At 37.5% G+C, this 14,438-nt stretch overlaps 1 protein-coding gene across 1 annotated transcript in view; it reads left to right on the top strand.

Moving 5' to 3' along the window:
* The first annotated feature begins 1,155 nt into the window (after positions 1-1,155).
* Positions 1,156-14,438, top strand: part of LOC117305965 (meckelin-like) — a 33,536-nt gene continuing 20,253 nt past the window's right edge. The window contains exons 1-12 of the mRNA XM_033790811.1: positions 1,156-1,357; positions 2,872-2,960; positions 4,619-4,706; positions 5,558-5,645; positions 6,296-6,362; positions 7,797-7,868; positions 8,979-9,047; positions 9,428-9,573; positions 10,691-10,793; positions 11,639-11,725; positions 12,609-12,674; positions 13,375-13,432. Of these exons, the coding sequence (XP_033646702.1) occupies positions 1,156-1,357; positions 2,872-2,960; positions 4,619-4,706; positions 5,558-5,645; positions 6,296-6,362; positions 7,797-7,868; positions 8,979-9,047; positions 9,428-9,573; positions 10,691-10,793; positions 11,639-11,725; positions 12,609-12,674; positions 13,375-13,432 (1,135 nt within the window). The remainder of the gene's footprint in view (positions 1,358-2,871; positions 2,961-4,618; positions 4,707-5,557; positions 5,646-6,295; positions 6,363-7,796; positions 7,869-8,978; positions 9,048-9,427; positions 9,574-10,690; positions 10,794-11,638; positions 11,726-12,608; positions 12,675-13,374; positions 13,433-14,438) is intronic.

Genomic DNA, 14,438 nt, shown 5'->3' with positions numbered 1-14,438 from the left:
GGCTAAAGTTTATAAAACCTGATTCGATTAATAGTTTTAACCATAAATGGAGTTCCTCTATTTTCAGAACATTAAATCAAACATTATCAACTGTGTTGAGGCCTCCGAAAATAGTCCCCCAGGTGCACACAAAAATTCCCCTGGTGCACACAAAATTTTAAAAAGCAGGCTCATGGTAAGTTTCGGAAAAAAAATTTGTTTGAAGAAAACATCCCTGAACATTTTTTATGAGTTTGAAATTTCAATATAAACCACAAAAAATCAGTTTGAAATTTCATAACATAAATAAATAAACCTAATTTCCCCATGAGTTCACCTATAGTTACGAGTTCACTGGGTACAAGTTGACTTGGGTACGAATTGACTTTGGGGTACGAGTTCCCTTGAATACGATTTCACCTGGGTACGAGTTGACTTGGGTACAAGTTGAAGGGGGACGAGTTGACTTGAGTACCATATAATCCGAATTCTTCCAACAGGTCAACTCGTGCCACAGTCAACTCGTACTTATGTCGATAGTGCACCGGTTATTTTTGTTGTATGTTGTAGTTAATTAAGAAGAGATGTTTGTATCGTTTTTTCCCCCCGTTTTGGGGAAAGCAGCCCCCGAAACCCATGTTTGAATATTAGCACAGGTACGTACAAACTGATTTGATTCATAGATTTAACCGTAAATGGAGTTCCTCTTTTTAATACATAAAATATTATTAACTCAAAAGGGGTTGAGGGCCCCGAAAAAATCCCCCAACTGCAAACAAAATAAAAAAGCAGGCTCAAAGTAAGTTTTTGAAAGAGTTTTGTTTGAAGAAAACATCCCTTAAAATTTATGAGTTTGAAATTTCTAAACATCATAATAACCTAATTTCCATATTTTCACTAATTGTTAACGCTGGCGAGTTCACCTAGTTACGAGTTGACTTCAGTACGAATTTTACTTTGGGTACGAGTTCACTTGAATACGATTTCACCTGGCTAGCTCGACAGGACGGATCGGAGTCTGAAGGCGAATCCAAAGCCGAAGCCGTGGTTTCGAAAAGGGCCCATGATTCACTTTGCGCCCCCTTGCGTTAGAAACGGGGTAGGTTTTTTTTACCTACTGGAGAACACAGTCACCGTTAGTAGGGAAACTGAACAAACGAATCTAAACATTCCAATATGGCGGCTCGCGGGAGTTTGAGTTTGTTTTCTTGGATTCGTTTCGTGTTTTTGTCATGTTGTTGTTTTAAACAGATTGATGGAGTGACATATTCTATTCAGTACGAAACCCCAACGACTTGTGGAGCTAGTCAGTATTACGACATAGCTGGTCTAGTGTGCAGGGATTGCGATTCCGTGTCTCAAACACAAAGTAGCGATGGTAAGTGAAACTCAACCAGCTGAGGTCGGCGAAGGTAAACAACGAATAAACCTCATCCGAACCATGGAGTAATAAACTAATTTATTCCTCCATGTCTGAACTGTATTTATTTTCCTGGGGAAAATTTCTAATGTATTTCTAATGATACTGTAGAGAGTCAGAGTGTAGTATGTAATGAATTTTTGGGGACATAAATAATATTAATAACATTGATTCCAAACCTACCTCCTCTCAACTCAATTCAATTTTTCAAGAGTCAAACTCAAAAAGCTCAAAAAGACAAAAGGCTCAACAAATTGTTTTGTTTGTTTGGAAAACGTAACCACAAGGCCAGGTAAAACACAAATACCAGTTGATCGTCTGGGTTTTTACAAGAAGAGGAGGATGAGGGCCTTTTTATTTGTTTATTTCTATTCAAAATCAAAGGTGGCTGCCAAGTATTTTAGTTCAAACCAACTGGCCACCAGTTGTTTTTCTTCAGTTCAAAAGTCGGATAACTTTCCGTATGGCGCCACCACTTTTTCACTCATTTTTACAAAAGGGGATATCTCATTGAGGTAAATTAAATACTATATTATTTCATATCGAATGAAAAAGTGGTGGCGCCATACGGAAACTTTTCCCAAAAGTCACCACCTACTTTATTTGTAAATTAGGGGTTCTTCGACATCTGCCCCGTATTGTAAACATGTCCCAGTTGCGAGTTCATAAACGGCCTAGTAAGAATTCAGTTTCCGATTTAGAATTCACAGTGAGTGATCTAAAGAACAGGCGACGCAACTTCCTTCCAATGTAACATTTTGTGCCAACACCAAATTCCGAAACCAAATGGTCTGCACATTTTCCCTAGGACAAATGAGGCCACTTGTCATAAATCGGGAGTATTTACTCTGCTTCTGCACCTCATGTGCACACCGATCCTACTCTCATTGCTCGTACGGACGGTACGAGCAGTAGGTCCTGTGTGGCCCGGGGGTGTGGGAGACAACTTTAGAAACTATAAGGCTCCCCTGTCAGCCTTAAAAATAGGGGTCCAATATTTTGGGCCTCCTTAGCGCTATACGTTTTTGAAATCAGCATTGATCTAGGTGAAAGTTTTACGACCGTTAGCCAGCAATAACTGAAGTTTCTTTTGTACTACACTACCAAAACTTCATGAGTTCTTTTATATATTTTTATCATACCAGTAGGCTACAAGTGCACCAGATATATTTTGTAGGGGTTTAAGACGGGAATCGGCATTCTGCTATGCACCACTGGGTATTTGATCCTTGGCTCTACTCACAGTCTTTTCTTGAGCTTCAAAATTATAATTTTTAAGTCCACAAACACAATCGAAGAAAAAATTCCATCACAAGCTTAAGGGCTTTGGACTCTCATGAGGTCAAGTGTCAGGTTTGCTGCTGATGCATTATGGGTAGTGTATAAGTCAATGAAGGTTTAAAAAAAAAAAAAGTACATCCTTAACATACATGATTCAAACTAATTCTGTTAATGTAACATTTTTCACCTAGGACTGTCATGCAGTTGTAAATCTACATACAAGACAAGTAGCGTCGAAGGGGGACCTTCATTAACATGTGAGGCCTGCCCTGCAGGACAGGTATGTAATTTTAATAGCATGGAGAGAGAAAGCGTCATGACCAGGGTCCAATTTCATAGAGCTGCTAAGCACAATAATTTGCTTAGCATGAAATGTTTGCCTTGATTAAAACGGGATTATTATTATTATTATGATTACTGGTTTATTGTAAAAACATCTGCTTGTCGCAGTCCAGAGACTGAATTAAAATACAGATTTACATTATTACATGAATATAAACATTTTAAAAAGCAGAGAGAAAATTTATACACAAGAAAAATTGAAAAATTAAGAGCAAAGTCAAAAGATTACCAACCAAATTTCCATGGAAGTTTCAAGATAAGCAAACAACAACTTAATACCAGTAACAAGCAATATGCAACACATGGAAATTTGGTTGGCAATCCTGTTTTTATCAAGGAAGAAATTTTATGCTAAGCAAATTTTAGTGCTTAGCAGCTCTATGAAATTCGGCCCAGGACTCAAACCCACACTCTGCTGATCAGAAACACTAGAGCTTGAGTTTGGTGTGCTTGAGTCTTGACCGCTCAGCCACAGCTCGGCATTTGTGTGTACTGTGAAGATGTGTTCATCAAACGATACAATTTGTGAAAATGTACATAGTTTAGCTGTCATTTAGAACCAAAGTAGATGATATTGAATGGTCACACAGTAGGAGGGTCGACTGTGTACTGTTTGATGCATTGACCACTTGATACCATACTGCAGTCTGGCATAGATTTACTACCATTCAAAACTAAAGTAGATTATATTGAGTGGTCTAACAGTTGGAGGGTTGACTATGTTCATGTTCAGTGTATGGTTTATCTATCATTCATAAATACCTAAGACAATTTATCCATTCTGATTGGTCAAGAGGGCATCAGGATGTGTTGTTTGAACGGATGATATAACACCAGTGTAAAAAGTGTTATAACATGGGCGTGACACGCGCGCTTGCACCTGTGCGTATAAGACAGTTTCTTCATTCCTATTGGTCGAGAGCAACGGCTGAAACAGTTGTGCAACGCGCACAGCATCTCCTTGTAAGGAGTTGTTTACCAGAGGGCCTAACCATTTCATAGCTGGAGGGGTGTTGTGTTGAAGGAAATCATTGAATAATTATAATTTTAGCATTTATTTTACCTTTTGACCAAAAAGTGTTGATGTTTTTTGACCGAAAAGTTATTTATGAATGGGAATCAAAGTGTGTTGAATCGGTTTTCAACGAGTGGTGTAAACCCGCCAAGGCCGCCATGGCCTGGTTCTTGATATAATTTACCTCGACTTCGTCTAAGTAAAATTATCAAGTCCAGGCCTCAGCGCGGGTTTAAACCACAAGTTGAATACCTCTTCACCACTCATTGATTCCCTTATTCAAAACCACAGTGGATCAGATTGAATAGCTGAGGGTTGTGTGCATTCAGATGCCTAATAAAAGGTTTCAGGCCTGAAGTATTTTAACATTTGAGTGTGAAGTTACTTCGAAATGCTTTCTATCAACATCTCTCCATTGCTCATAACCAATTAAGTTTGTATTCTAACAATTATTTTTAGTAATTACCAATGGTGTCCAGTGCCTTAAGAGTATGTTAAGGTGATTATTCAAAAGGTGACGCGAAACCAATGATATTTTTATATTTAATAAAAACATTTTTGATTGTCGGATTATATTTCAGGTTAGTACATTAGACGGATGGAACTGCATCTATTGTGACACTCTTGTCCAAAGCCAGTGTGAGGCATGCCCCTCTGGACTCATTGGTGGTAGGATTTTCATTTATTGCTTTCATTTTTTACCTCAATTCAAAACCACTTTCAAGAACCATCTTATCTCCCAGTATATAGCATAAGTTTGCATGTGTTTGGTTTTGTTTTCTACATTCATATAGTACTCTTTAATAGTGCTTTCTTTTGCTTGCATTATCACTTTTATTAAATGTATCACTAGAACATCGAGTGGAAATACACTTAATCGACAGCTCACTGCTGACATACAAAACATATAATAAGTTTTGTATGTCCGTCTGATGTCCATTAAGTTTATGTCCACTCCGTTCGTTTTTCTGTTTCTGTAGTATCATTATTTTGTTGTGTTAAATTGTCTTTGTTTTTTTTCTTCTTCCTTTTTGAGTATTGTTTATGCAAATGTTTTTTGTTGTTGTGTTCAAGGCATTGCGTTTATAAGCTTAGGCTTCTGGTGTAATTCCCCCACTTATTAGTTTTCTTGTAACAGTTGTTTTGTTCTTCTAACGTGCTCATTCGTGTGAAAATAAATATTTCTGAAATGAAATGAAACAGCAGCAGCCAAAGTACCGTCTTTTTTATGAAAAATCACAGTAGCTCACAAATCCTTGGGTTACTCCAACAGCTACCAGGCAACTAAAGAGTGTTGTGCAGTATTTCAGCAGATGCAGGAGTCAAATTTATTATTTCATTTTAAATCATTGAAAGTTTGTAATATGTATAAAAAAAGATTATACAAAATTATACAATGAATAATCTACTGTCAAGACATGTAACGAGCTAAGTGTATGAAGATTTAAATAAATGAGTTTTCAGCAAGTTTTTAAACAATGGAAGAGAACTAACTTTTGATGGGTTTCTTTTTATTTTAGCGGAGTACTCAATAACTGGAGTCCTTCAATCCAATAAAACCTGTGTGCAGTGTGACGCCTTCTCCTTACCCAATGCAGACAGAACACAGTAAGTAAAATGCGACGAACATCATAGAGCTGCCTAAAGGCACTTGATACGTTTGGTAATTTTTATAGACCAATTTTCTCACTTGGCGTGTCCCCCCCAAAAATGCATAAAATAACAAGTCTGTTAAAGCTGTTGATGGTATAAAACATTGTGATAAATGGCTCCCTCTGAAGTAACATAGTTTTTGAGAAAGAGGTAATTTCTCACTTTAAGACTTCAGGGGCAAACTTCATAGAGCTGCTTAATCAAAACAAATTGCTTAAGAACGAAAACAGCTCGCTTATTTTACACATGCTACTGGCCCAAATGTCATGCCACATACATTGCTTGTAAGCAAGGTTTTTTTTATGCAAAATTTAGTGCTTAAGCAGCTCTATGAAATTAGGCCCTGGTCTGACGCTTTTATTCGGCATCTGAAAGCACACAAATTTGTGCAACAAGGGTGTCTTTTCTTTCATTGTTATCTTGTAACTTCGATGACTAATTAACACTGAATACTTGTGCGAAGCAGAAACAGGTTACAATGGAAAGCACTCAGTATTCAGTGCATAACACACACAAGTGTAGGTTAAAAACTAAAATAATAAAAACCTACAAATTTGTTCAGACCTTGGCACATTTTTATTATTGAATTCCTTTTTTATGTTAAGGTGCGAAAGGTGTCTGAGGTACCTGGGGACAAGTGATACCTGCCTGTGTAGCTCTCCGAACACCTTGGTAAGATTTGTTTATTTACTTGTTTGGTTTTATTGAATTTGAGGCATTAAAACCATTGGACACTTTAGGTACATAACAAAATTTAAAAAAATTCACAGATTTACAAATAATTTACAGGGTTTACAGAAGGTAAGGGTGAAAGACTTCTCATGAAATATTATTTTCACAGGTTTGTTATTTTATATATAAGTTGTGATACACGAAGTGTGGGACTTGAACAATACTGTTCACCAAAAGTGTCCAATGGCTTTAAAGGATTGGGTACTTTTTGTAACACAAAACACAATGTCCACGGATTTTTATTAAACTTACACCGTTTGAAGATATTGGTACTTAAAATTGTTAGTTGCTGAAGTGCTGTAGTTTTAAACAAAAAATGAATAAAACAATGTCATGAAAATATGTTTTTACATGCTAAAATAATTTTCGTCTCATGATCACTAAGACGGAAATTATTTTCATGGCATTGTTTCACTCATTGCTCAAAAACTACAGCACCTCAGCTAGTAATATTTTCAGGGAAGCTTTCTACTATCATTATCTTCAAACTGTTTAAGTTTAGTGTAAATCTGTAGACATTGTGTTTTTTTATCTCCTACAAAAAGTACATAGACCCTTTAAATGGTGAGGTATTAATATAAATTTGGTTTGTGGTAACACCATGTGTGTGTCTGCTTGCTGGCTAGATTATGTTCTTGAGAACTTGTCTTGCTATATATTCTACGACCACGGAGTAGATTTTTCAGAATTCAGGAGACTTTTCAGCTCAGAAAAGAACTTCTACCTAGGCGGAAGGTAGAAAATAAGCCAGGGCTGACACTTTAGCTTTATATAATAGATGTTAAATTTGTAAATTTAACCTCTTTTATATATCGTGGCGGTACCCGCTGCAAAAAAATAGGATTCGAACTGCCTCTAGCTAGCGGGCAATCCCGGTAGTCTAGTTGGTAAGACACTGCTCTAGAATTGCAAGGGTCGTGGGTTCAAACCCCACCCAAGTGATATGCCTTTTCACAGGACTCGGGGAAAGTACTGAGTATACAGTGCTAACACACATCGGTGTATGGGTAAAAACCAAAATGATTATACTTTAGCTTTAGTTGATCGAGGGGACTTCTAATTAGTAAACACCACTACAGAGGAGTGAGTTCGTAATTGGTCTCAATGTTTCAACCAGCTTGCTCTAGTCATCGTCAGGATACTGGTACAAAGTTTGTTTGTTTTTGTTTCAATCTAAGTTTTGTTTTCACTAAGTTATATTCTATACCTCATAATTCACTCCCATTGAGTGATTTTTAAATGTCGTTAAATTGTGTCACACAGCTAAAGGAACTTCACCTGAAACAGCTGTATGGCATTTCATTCACATGATTATGTTCTTATTGTCTTGCACACTGAGCGGCTGTTTCATGTGTACTTCTTGTTTGTCAACAGTTCAATGACCTTTGTCTATTATCCACTGAGCTGAAGCAACCAAGGGAAGATACGTACAGGGTGACGTTCGAAGTAAGTTATCTTTTTTTAGCATAAATTTTATTTGTTGCAAGAAAAATATTGACAAACTTGAAGTCAAATGTCTGTCAGTAATGTTTTTTGAAAGTTATTAATTAAGAAGAATTTCAAACCTTGCATGGTGGAAATATCATTTTGTTAGGTTTGTGGTAACACCATGTAATGATAAACTCTCAATGAGTTGGGGTGGGTAAACAAAAATTGATGTTTAACTCAACGTTAAAACTACAGTCCTTTTCAGAACCACCCGCACTCACTTACAGATTATCGTTACTTGGTGTTACCGCAAACCTTACTATAAAGTTATAACTGATTGACAAAATACGTTTATTTGTTTCAAACCGCCTTAATATTTTTTACAATTAGTTTTAAAGCCATTGGACACTTTCGGTAAACAGTATTGTCCAAAGGCCCACACTTCGTGTATCACAACTTATATATAAAATAACAAACCTGTGAAAACTAAGACTCAATCGGTCATCGGAGTCGGGAGAAAATAACGGGAAAACCCACCCTTGTTTCCGCACGTTTCGCCGTGTCATGACATGTGTTTACTATAATCAGTAATTCTCGTTGTTGAGAATTGATAATTGTTTTAATGTTTTCTCAAAAAGTGAAGCATTTCATGGTATAATATTTCAAGAGAAGTCTTTTACCATTACCTTCTGTAAACTCTGTAAGTTATTTGTAAATCTGTGAACTTTTATTTATTTTTTCTGTTCAGAAAGTGTATAATGGCTTTAAAGGTAGGGTCATATGAAACAAAATTGTGTAGTTTTTATCCAAAAGCCTTTTTCTCGTTTAGATGGTATAGTAGTAAGCATCCTGCGACTTCGTTCAATATGAGCTGCTTGAGCACAAAACAAAGCTAAGCACAAACAAATTATGCTTACCAAAATAAGGCCCCCCAATTGGTATCCTCCTCATTTCTGCTAAGTAGTACATTGTTATGCAATATTTTTGGGTAATAAACCAAAAGAGGTAAATTTTTTAAATAGTTTGGTTTTGAACAAATAAATATTTACTTAAGCAGCACTTTGAAAAATTGGGCCCAGGTTTTTTTTTTGCAACCAAAGAGTGAACAATTGTTGAATGTTTTTGCAGGTTCTTGATAGTCCTTTGGTATCGACGTTCTTCAGTGAGAACCTTCTTGGAGCTGAAGCAGCTTGTAATGTAAGTCATTTATTCACGATACAGTGCGCTCCTTACAGTTTGCCTGGGAGAGGTCATTTTGAAGGGGTTTTAGAGTTTTCAGCAATCTAGTTGAATTGTTAAGACCAATTAAGAAGTCACTCCACGGAAGTGAATTTAATAACGAGAAGTCCTCTGGATCCGATAAACCAAAGTAGTATAGTCCCGGCTGATATCCTACCTCCCACCCAGTTAGTAGTTAATAAGTAGGAAAGTTCTTTTAAATTCAGAAAATCTACTCCACTTTGTGTTAGTAGAATATATAACAAGACAAGTTCTCTAAAGAACATAATCTACCCAGCCAAATAATGATACCTCACCATGCAATGCCTCAAATCCCATAATTATGTTTTCTTGATCAGATTTATCAGAATCTACTGGCCTGTCAACTTCTGGGGAATCTGTGCGTGTTGTTGAACTACTATCCAAACAGTCAGAGCGATGCCTGCTTCTTCTTTGAAGAAATCAGGTTTGGACTAAGCCCAATACTGGCGGACAACATAGACTGGTAAGAGGCCGAGGGTCAGATGGGTTTAATTTTGACCCAATCTTACGGAACAAATTTATCATCATCATCCAGCAAAGACTACATCTGTGGCCGCCTCATCCTCAAGATGTAGTGGAGGCGCCCTTCTTGAGTTGCAGCCATCACTTGTTCTCTTTCAATCTCTCTGCTCTTCTTAGCTCTCCTACATTTCTTCCACTCCACTTTGTCACATTGTCTATCCAGCTTAGGGCGACCTCTGCCTCGAATTGTAAAGTTCTTCATTTTTATTTTACCCATACACAAATATGTGCTAAGGGCAAACCATACCTTTGTTTTTTTTATCCTATCAAAATGTACATGTATACACTGACACTAACATGTGAAAATTTGACGCTACAAGCTTAAATCAAACTCTACTCTTTTTCAGCGACTGTACAAAAAGGTCACAAACAAAATGTTTTTTAGAACAAAGCCAACTTTTGGAGTAAAAACAGTTTCCATGTCTGGAGAGGTTTGACGGCTCTCTAGACATTCCGGCAACAAAACAAAATGTCAAATTATTATTATTATTTTTATTTCCATGCGCCTTCACTTTGCTCATACTCATGAAAAACACTTTAATTCCTACTGGAAGACCAATAATCCCAAATGGAGACACAATATTATGGTTCTGATAAATTGATTGTTATATTATTGGTATAAATTAGCATGGGAGAGGGCTGCATTAGACTGACCAGGTTCACCCAAGCGACACAAACTAAATTATAAGAAAATTGCTCAAATGACTTTTCTCTGTAAGGAGAAACTCTAAATAAATACTAAACTTGCGGTTACAACCATATGTAAATCTCTTTTGAATGAATTTTGGCCCTAAAAAGAGTCGGTTTGGTCTCGATGTTTCGAACAGTATACTATGCTCATCTTCAGGAGAAAGACAGGTTTTCGAAAGAACCTAAAGACGAGCAGAGTTTACTGTTCGAAACGTCAAGACCAAACCGGCCCTTTTCAGAGCCAACACTCACTGAAAAGAGATTTACACATGGTTGTACCGGCAAGTTTACTATTTATATATAGTTTCTGATTATTTCTCCACACCATGCAAAGCTTCAAACAATACTTTTCTGTGATTAACTTGCAGGGCCATGACAATGCCATGGTTGAAGTACTCCATTGATACGGCTGACAGGATCCTAACCGAGACGGCCATCCCAACCAAATTCTCCGCTGACCCTTTATCAACGGTAAAAGAATCAACAGTTGATTGTTTTAATCCTACATTCATAAATACCCAAGACAGTTTATCTATTCTGATTGGTTGAGAGGGCATCACAAGGTGTTGTTTGACGGATGATATAACACCAGTAAAAAGTGTTATAACAGTGGCGTGACTCGCGCGGTTGCACCTGTGCGTATAAGACAATTTCTTCATTATTATTGGTCGAGAGCAACGCCCCGGACAGTTGTGCCAGATCACGCAATACGCGGGACGCCCACATCATTCCCTTATAAGGAGTTGTTTACCCGATCGGGCCGAGGGCCTAACAATTTCATAGCTGGAGGGGTGTTGTGTTGAAAGAAATCATTGAACACTTATAATTTTTGCTTTTATTTCACCTTTTGAGCAAAAAGTGTTGATGCTTTTTGACCGAAAAAGTATTTATGAATGGGAATCAAAGTGTGTTGAATCGGTTTTCAACTAGCGGTTTAAAACCGCCGAAGCCTGGTTCTTGATAATTTAACTCAACTTAGTCTCAGTAAAATTGTCAAGTCCAGGCCTCGGCGCGGGTTTAAACCACTAGTTGAAAACCTCTTCACCACACATTGATTCCCTTATTAATGTATTTATTTAACCCCTTAAAGGGACAATACAGAATTGGTGAAAAATTCTAAGATCACAGATTTACATTGAAGTATGATGAACATAGTAGAAAACATCCCTTGAAATATTTCTATCTGAAATATCATATTTGATTAGTAAAACTTATTTTCCGTTTGGAGTTAACAATAAAACCATTCTGTAATGTTCCTTGAATTTTGAACCGCTTTGGACTCTTCATTGAGTCTACTAATTGATGTTTTATTTCAGGACAGTAAACTGAAACTGTTTGTAGCTCAGTATGGCGCCAATGGTGACTACAGGGGCTTGGTGTCGGTCAATGGTGGTGTCATACAGGTAAAATATACCTCAACTCTCCTTCACTCAGCTACAAAAATAAAATCATTAAATATATTTTAGTTTTGAAGCTGTGAGTTCTCAGAAAATCAAACTGTACCAGCCAAGGAACCTACGGAGAGAAGACAAATAAGGAAGTTTCAGTTTTAGATATGGAAGGATAACCCTTGAGAAGTGTTATTCCAGGGAAAGCTCATACAGTCGGGTAGGGACTGAAAACCCGATCCTTGAGTGTGGTGCCCGGCGTGATTTGAACCTAAGGTCCCAATCCATGCAGTACCCCCCCCCCTTCCTCGGCGTAATTTGAACCAGGGTCTAAGAGGTGGAAGGTAAGGAAAGAAACCGCCACTAAATCAACCCAACCAAGCTAAACTAAATTATATTATTTCTTCCTTAATGGCTTCCTTAAGGACAGAATCATCTTCAAGATCTTCAAGATCCTCGTGTATGTCTATCGCTCATCAAAAGGCACTTTACCACCATATCTCTCAGAAGGACTCCAACCCCATACTTCCAACCGCCAATCTATGCGATCTACTAACAAACATCTTTTAAGAAAACCCCTGGCCAAAACATCATGGGGTGAAAAATCATTTACTTCTGCTGCTCCTTCATTATGGAACGACTTGCCGCATTATGTTAAACTTTCTCCATCAATAGCTTTGTTCAAAACTTCCCTCAAGACTCATCAAATGAGGACTGCATAACTTTTTCCTGTTTATTGTGTCACTGCGCCATGAGCATCTTTAGATGGATACCGGCACATTGTAAATGCCCATTATTATTATTATTATTATTCTTGAATTGACTGTTGTTTATTTTCTTGTATAATTCCAAGGAGAACTTCTGAAAATTCAAAAATTTACTCTGTGTTTTATTTCAGCTCTGCAAAGACACTGTGTCTGAAATGGACGCTGCATATACCTTTGCCATGACCTACACAACCAGTGTAAGTAAATGGTGTTTGAAGCTTTGCATGGTGTGGAGAATAAGAGCAACTATAAATATAAATTTGTACCCGTAAACTTGCGGGTACAACCATGGGTAAAAAAAACTCTTTTGAAGTAGTGGTGGCTCTGAAGACGAGCAGAGTATACTGTTTGAAATGTCGAGACCAAACCGGCGCTTTTCCTTCAAAAGAGATTTTACCCATGGTTGTACCCGCAAGTTTACTAATAATGTTTATATTTATAGTTGCTCAGTGTAAGTAACTAGTCAGACTGTAGCACTTACTCATTCAAAGGCATTGGATACCTTTAGTTAATTGTAAAAGACCAGTATTCTCACTTGGTGTATCCCGACATGAGCGTAAAATAACAAATCTGTGAACATTTTGACTCAACTGGTCATCAAAGTTGCAAGAGAATACTAAAAGAAAAAACACCTGTAGTGCACTATTTTGTGTGCTTTTTTACATGGCTTAAAAAAGTCTTAAGACCTGAAATCTTTTAATGATTGAGTGTGAATTTACCTCTTTCTTAAAAACTACCTTACTTCTTGAGCAAGATACTTTGCCATAATTGCTTTATCTTTCATAACGATTGGTAGTGCATGTAAAAGAACCCAGAACACTTATCGTGGAATAGTAGGCATATTTGTGTTTTCATTTTGATGATTCTATGTTTCTTTGATTGTTTTGTTTCTTTTAGTGTAAGTTGACGGCCCAAGATTTGTGGAACAATTACGAGACAACATTCTATGACATGTGTATCCTTTTGGGTGGCACGGTTGGCTTGTGCGAAAAGCGCTCGCCTCTCACCAAGGTGACCCCGGTTCGATTCCCGGTCGGGGCCATATGTGAGTTGAGTTGTGCGCTGGTTCTCTGCTGTGCCACAAGGGTTTTCCAGACTATCCGGTTTTACTCCCTCACGAAAAAATCAAACACTTTCGATCTTGGCTGTGCTCCGTGGTCATAAAGGGTTGATGTGGCTGGCAGCTGAATGCGCCCTTGCATGCCTGCTTCTCGAACACGTAGCCGCGTCCTTCGCAATTCAGCTCTAGCTGCGAGTAAGGACGATTAGCCCCCCAAATTATTATTATTATTATCCTTTGAACCAAATGTCCTTTGGATTCCAACAATTGTTGTTGATTTTGGTGCTTTGTAAATAATTTCTTATTGATTGATTGAAGACACTTTTCTTTAAAAGACTTTTCTATTGCAATGTCTCAGCCGGAGGTTTTGCCAATAAAGGTTGGAAAACTATGGAAAGCCATAAATGCAAAAAAAACAAAAAACAGATGGCCACAGTTTGTAACCATGTCACACAACTATTCAAAAATAGCAGTAGCAAATGAGCAAATTTCTTGGATACAAAACAACCGATCATGAGAGATATTATATTAAATTGAAAGCGTGCAAAAATGTTGACTTTGTTCAAAACAACTGGTTGTCCATGACATTCAGCCAGTTTGTTTATCAATTGATAACAACATAGTGGAATTGAAACACTAGGATTTAAACTGCCTCTATCAACCTGGCTGGCTCGATGGTCTAGTGGTAAGACATCTGCCCTAGCTATTCAAAGGTCATGGGTTCCAATCACACCCAATTGACTTGCCTATGGACTTTTTCACAGAACCCGGGCATACTGAGTGTACAGTGCGTAAAATACATCTGTGTTAGGGTGAAAGACAAACTATATTATTTAGCCCTGATGCAAAACGAAGCATCTATTAAATTGTTGCAGTACCTGCTAGCTCAGTGATCTAGTGG

Source organism: Asterias rubens, unplaced genomic scaffold (assembly GCF_902459465.1).
Source record: "Asterias rubens unplaced genomic scaffold, eAstRub1.3, whole genome shotgun sequence".
NCBI lineage: Eukaryota > Metazoa > Echinodermata > Asteroidea > Forcipulatida > Asteriidae > Asterias > Asterias rubens.
The sequence above is the reverse complement of the archived record's forward strand: the minus strand, read 5'-3'. Positions and strand labels throughout refer to the sequence as shown.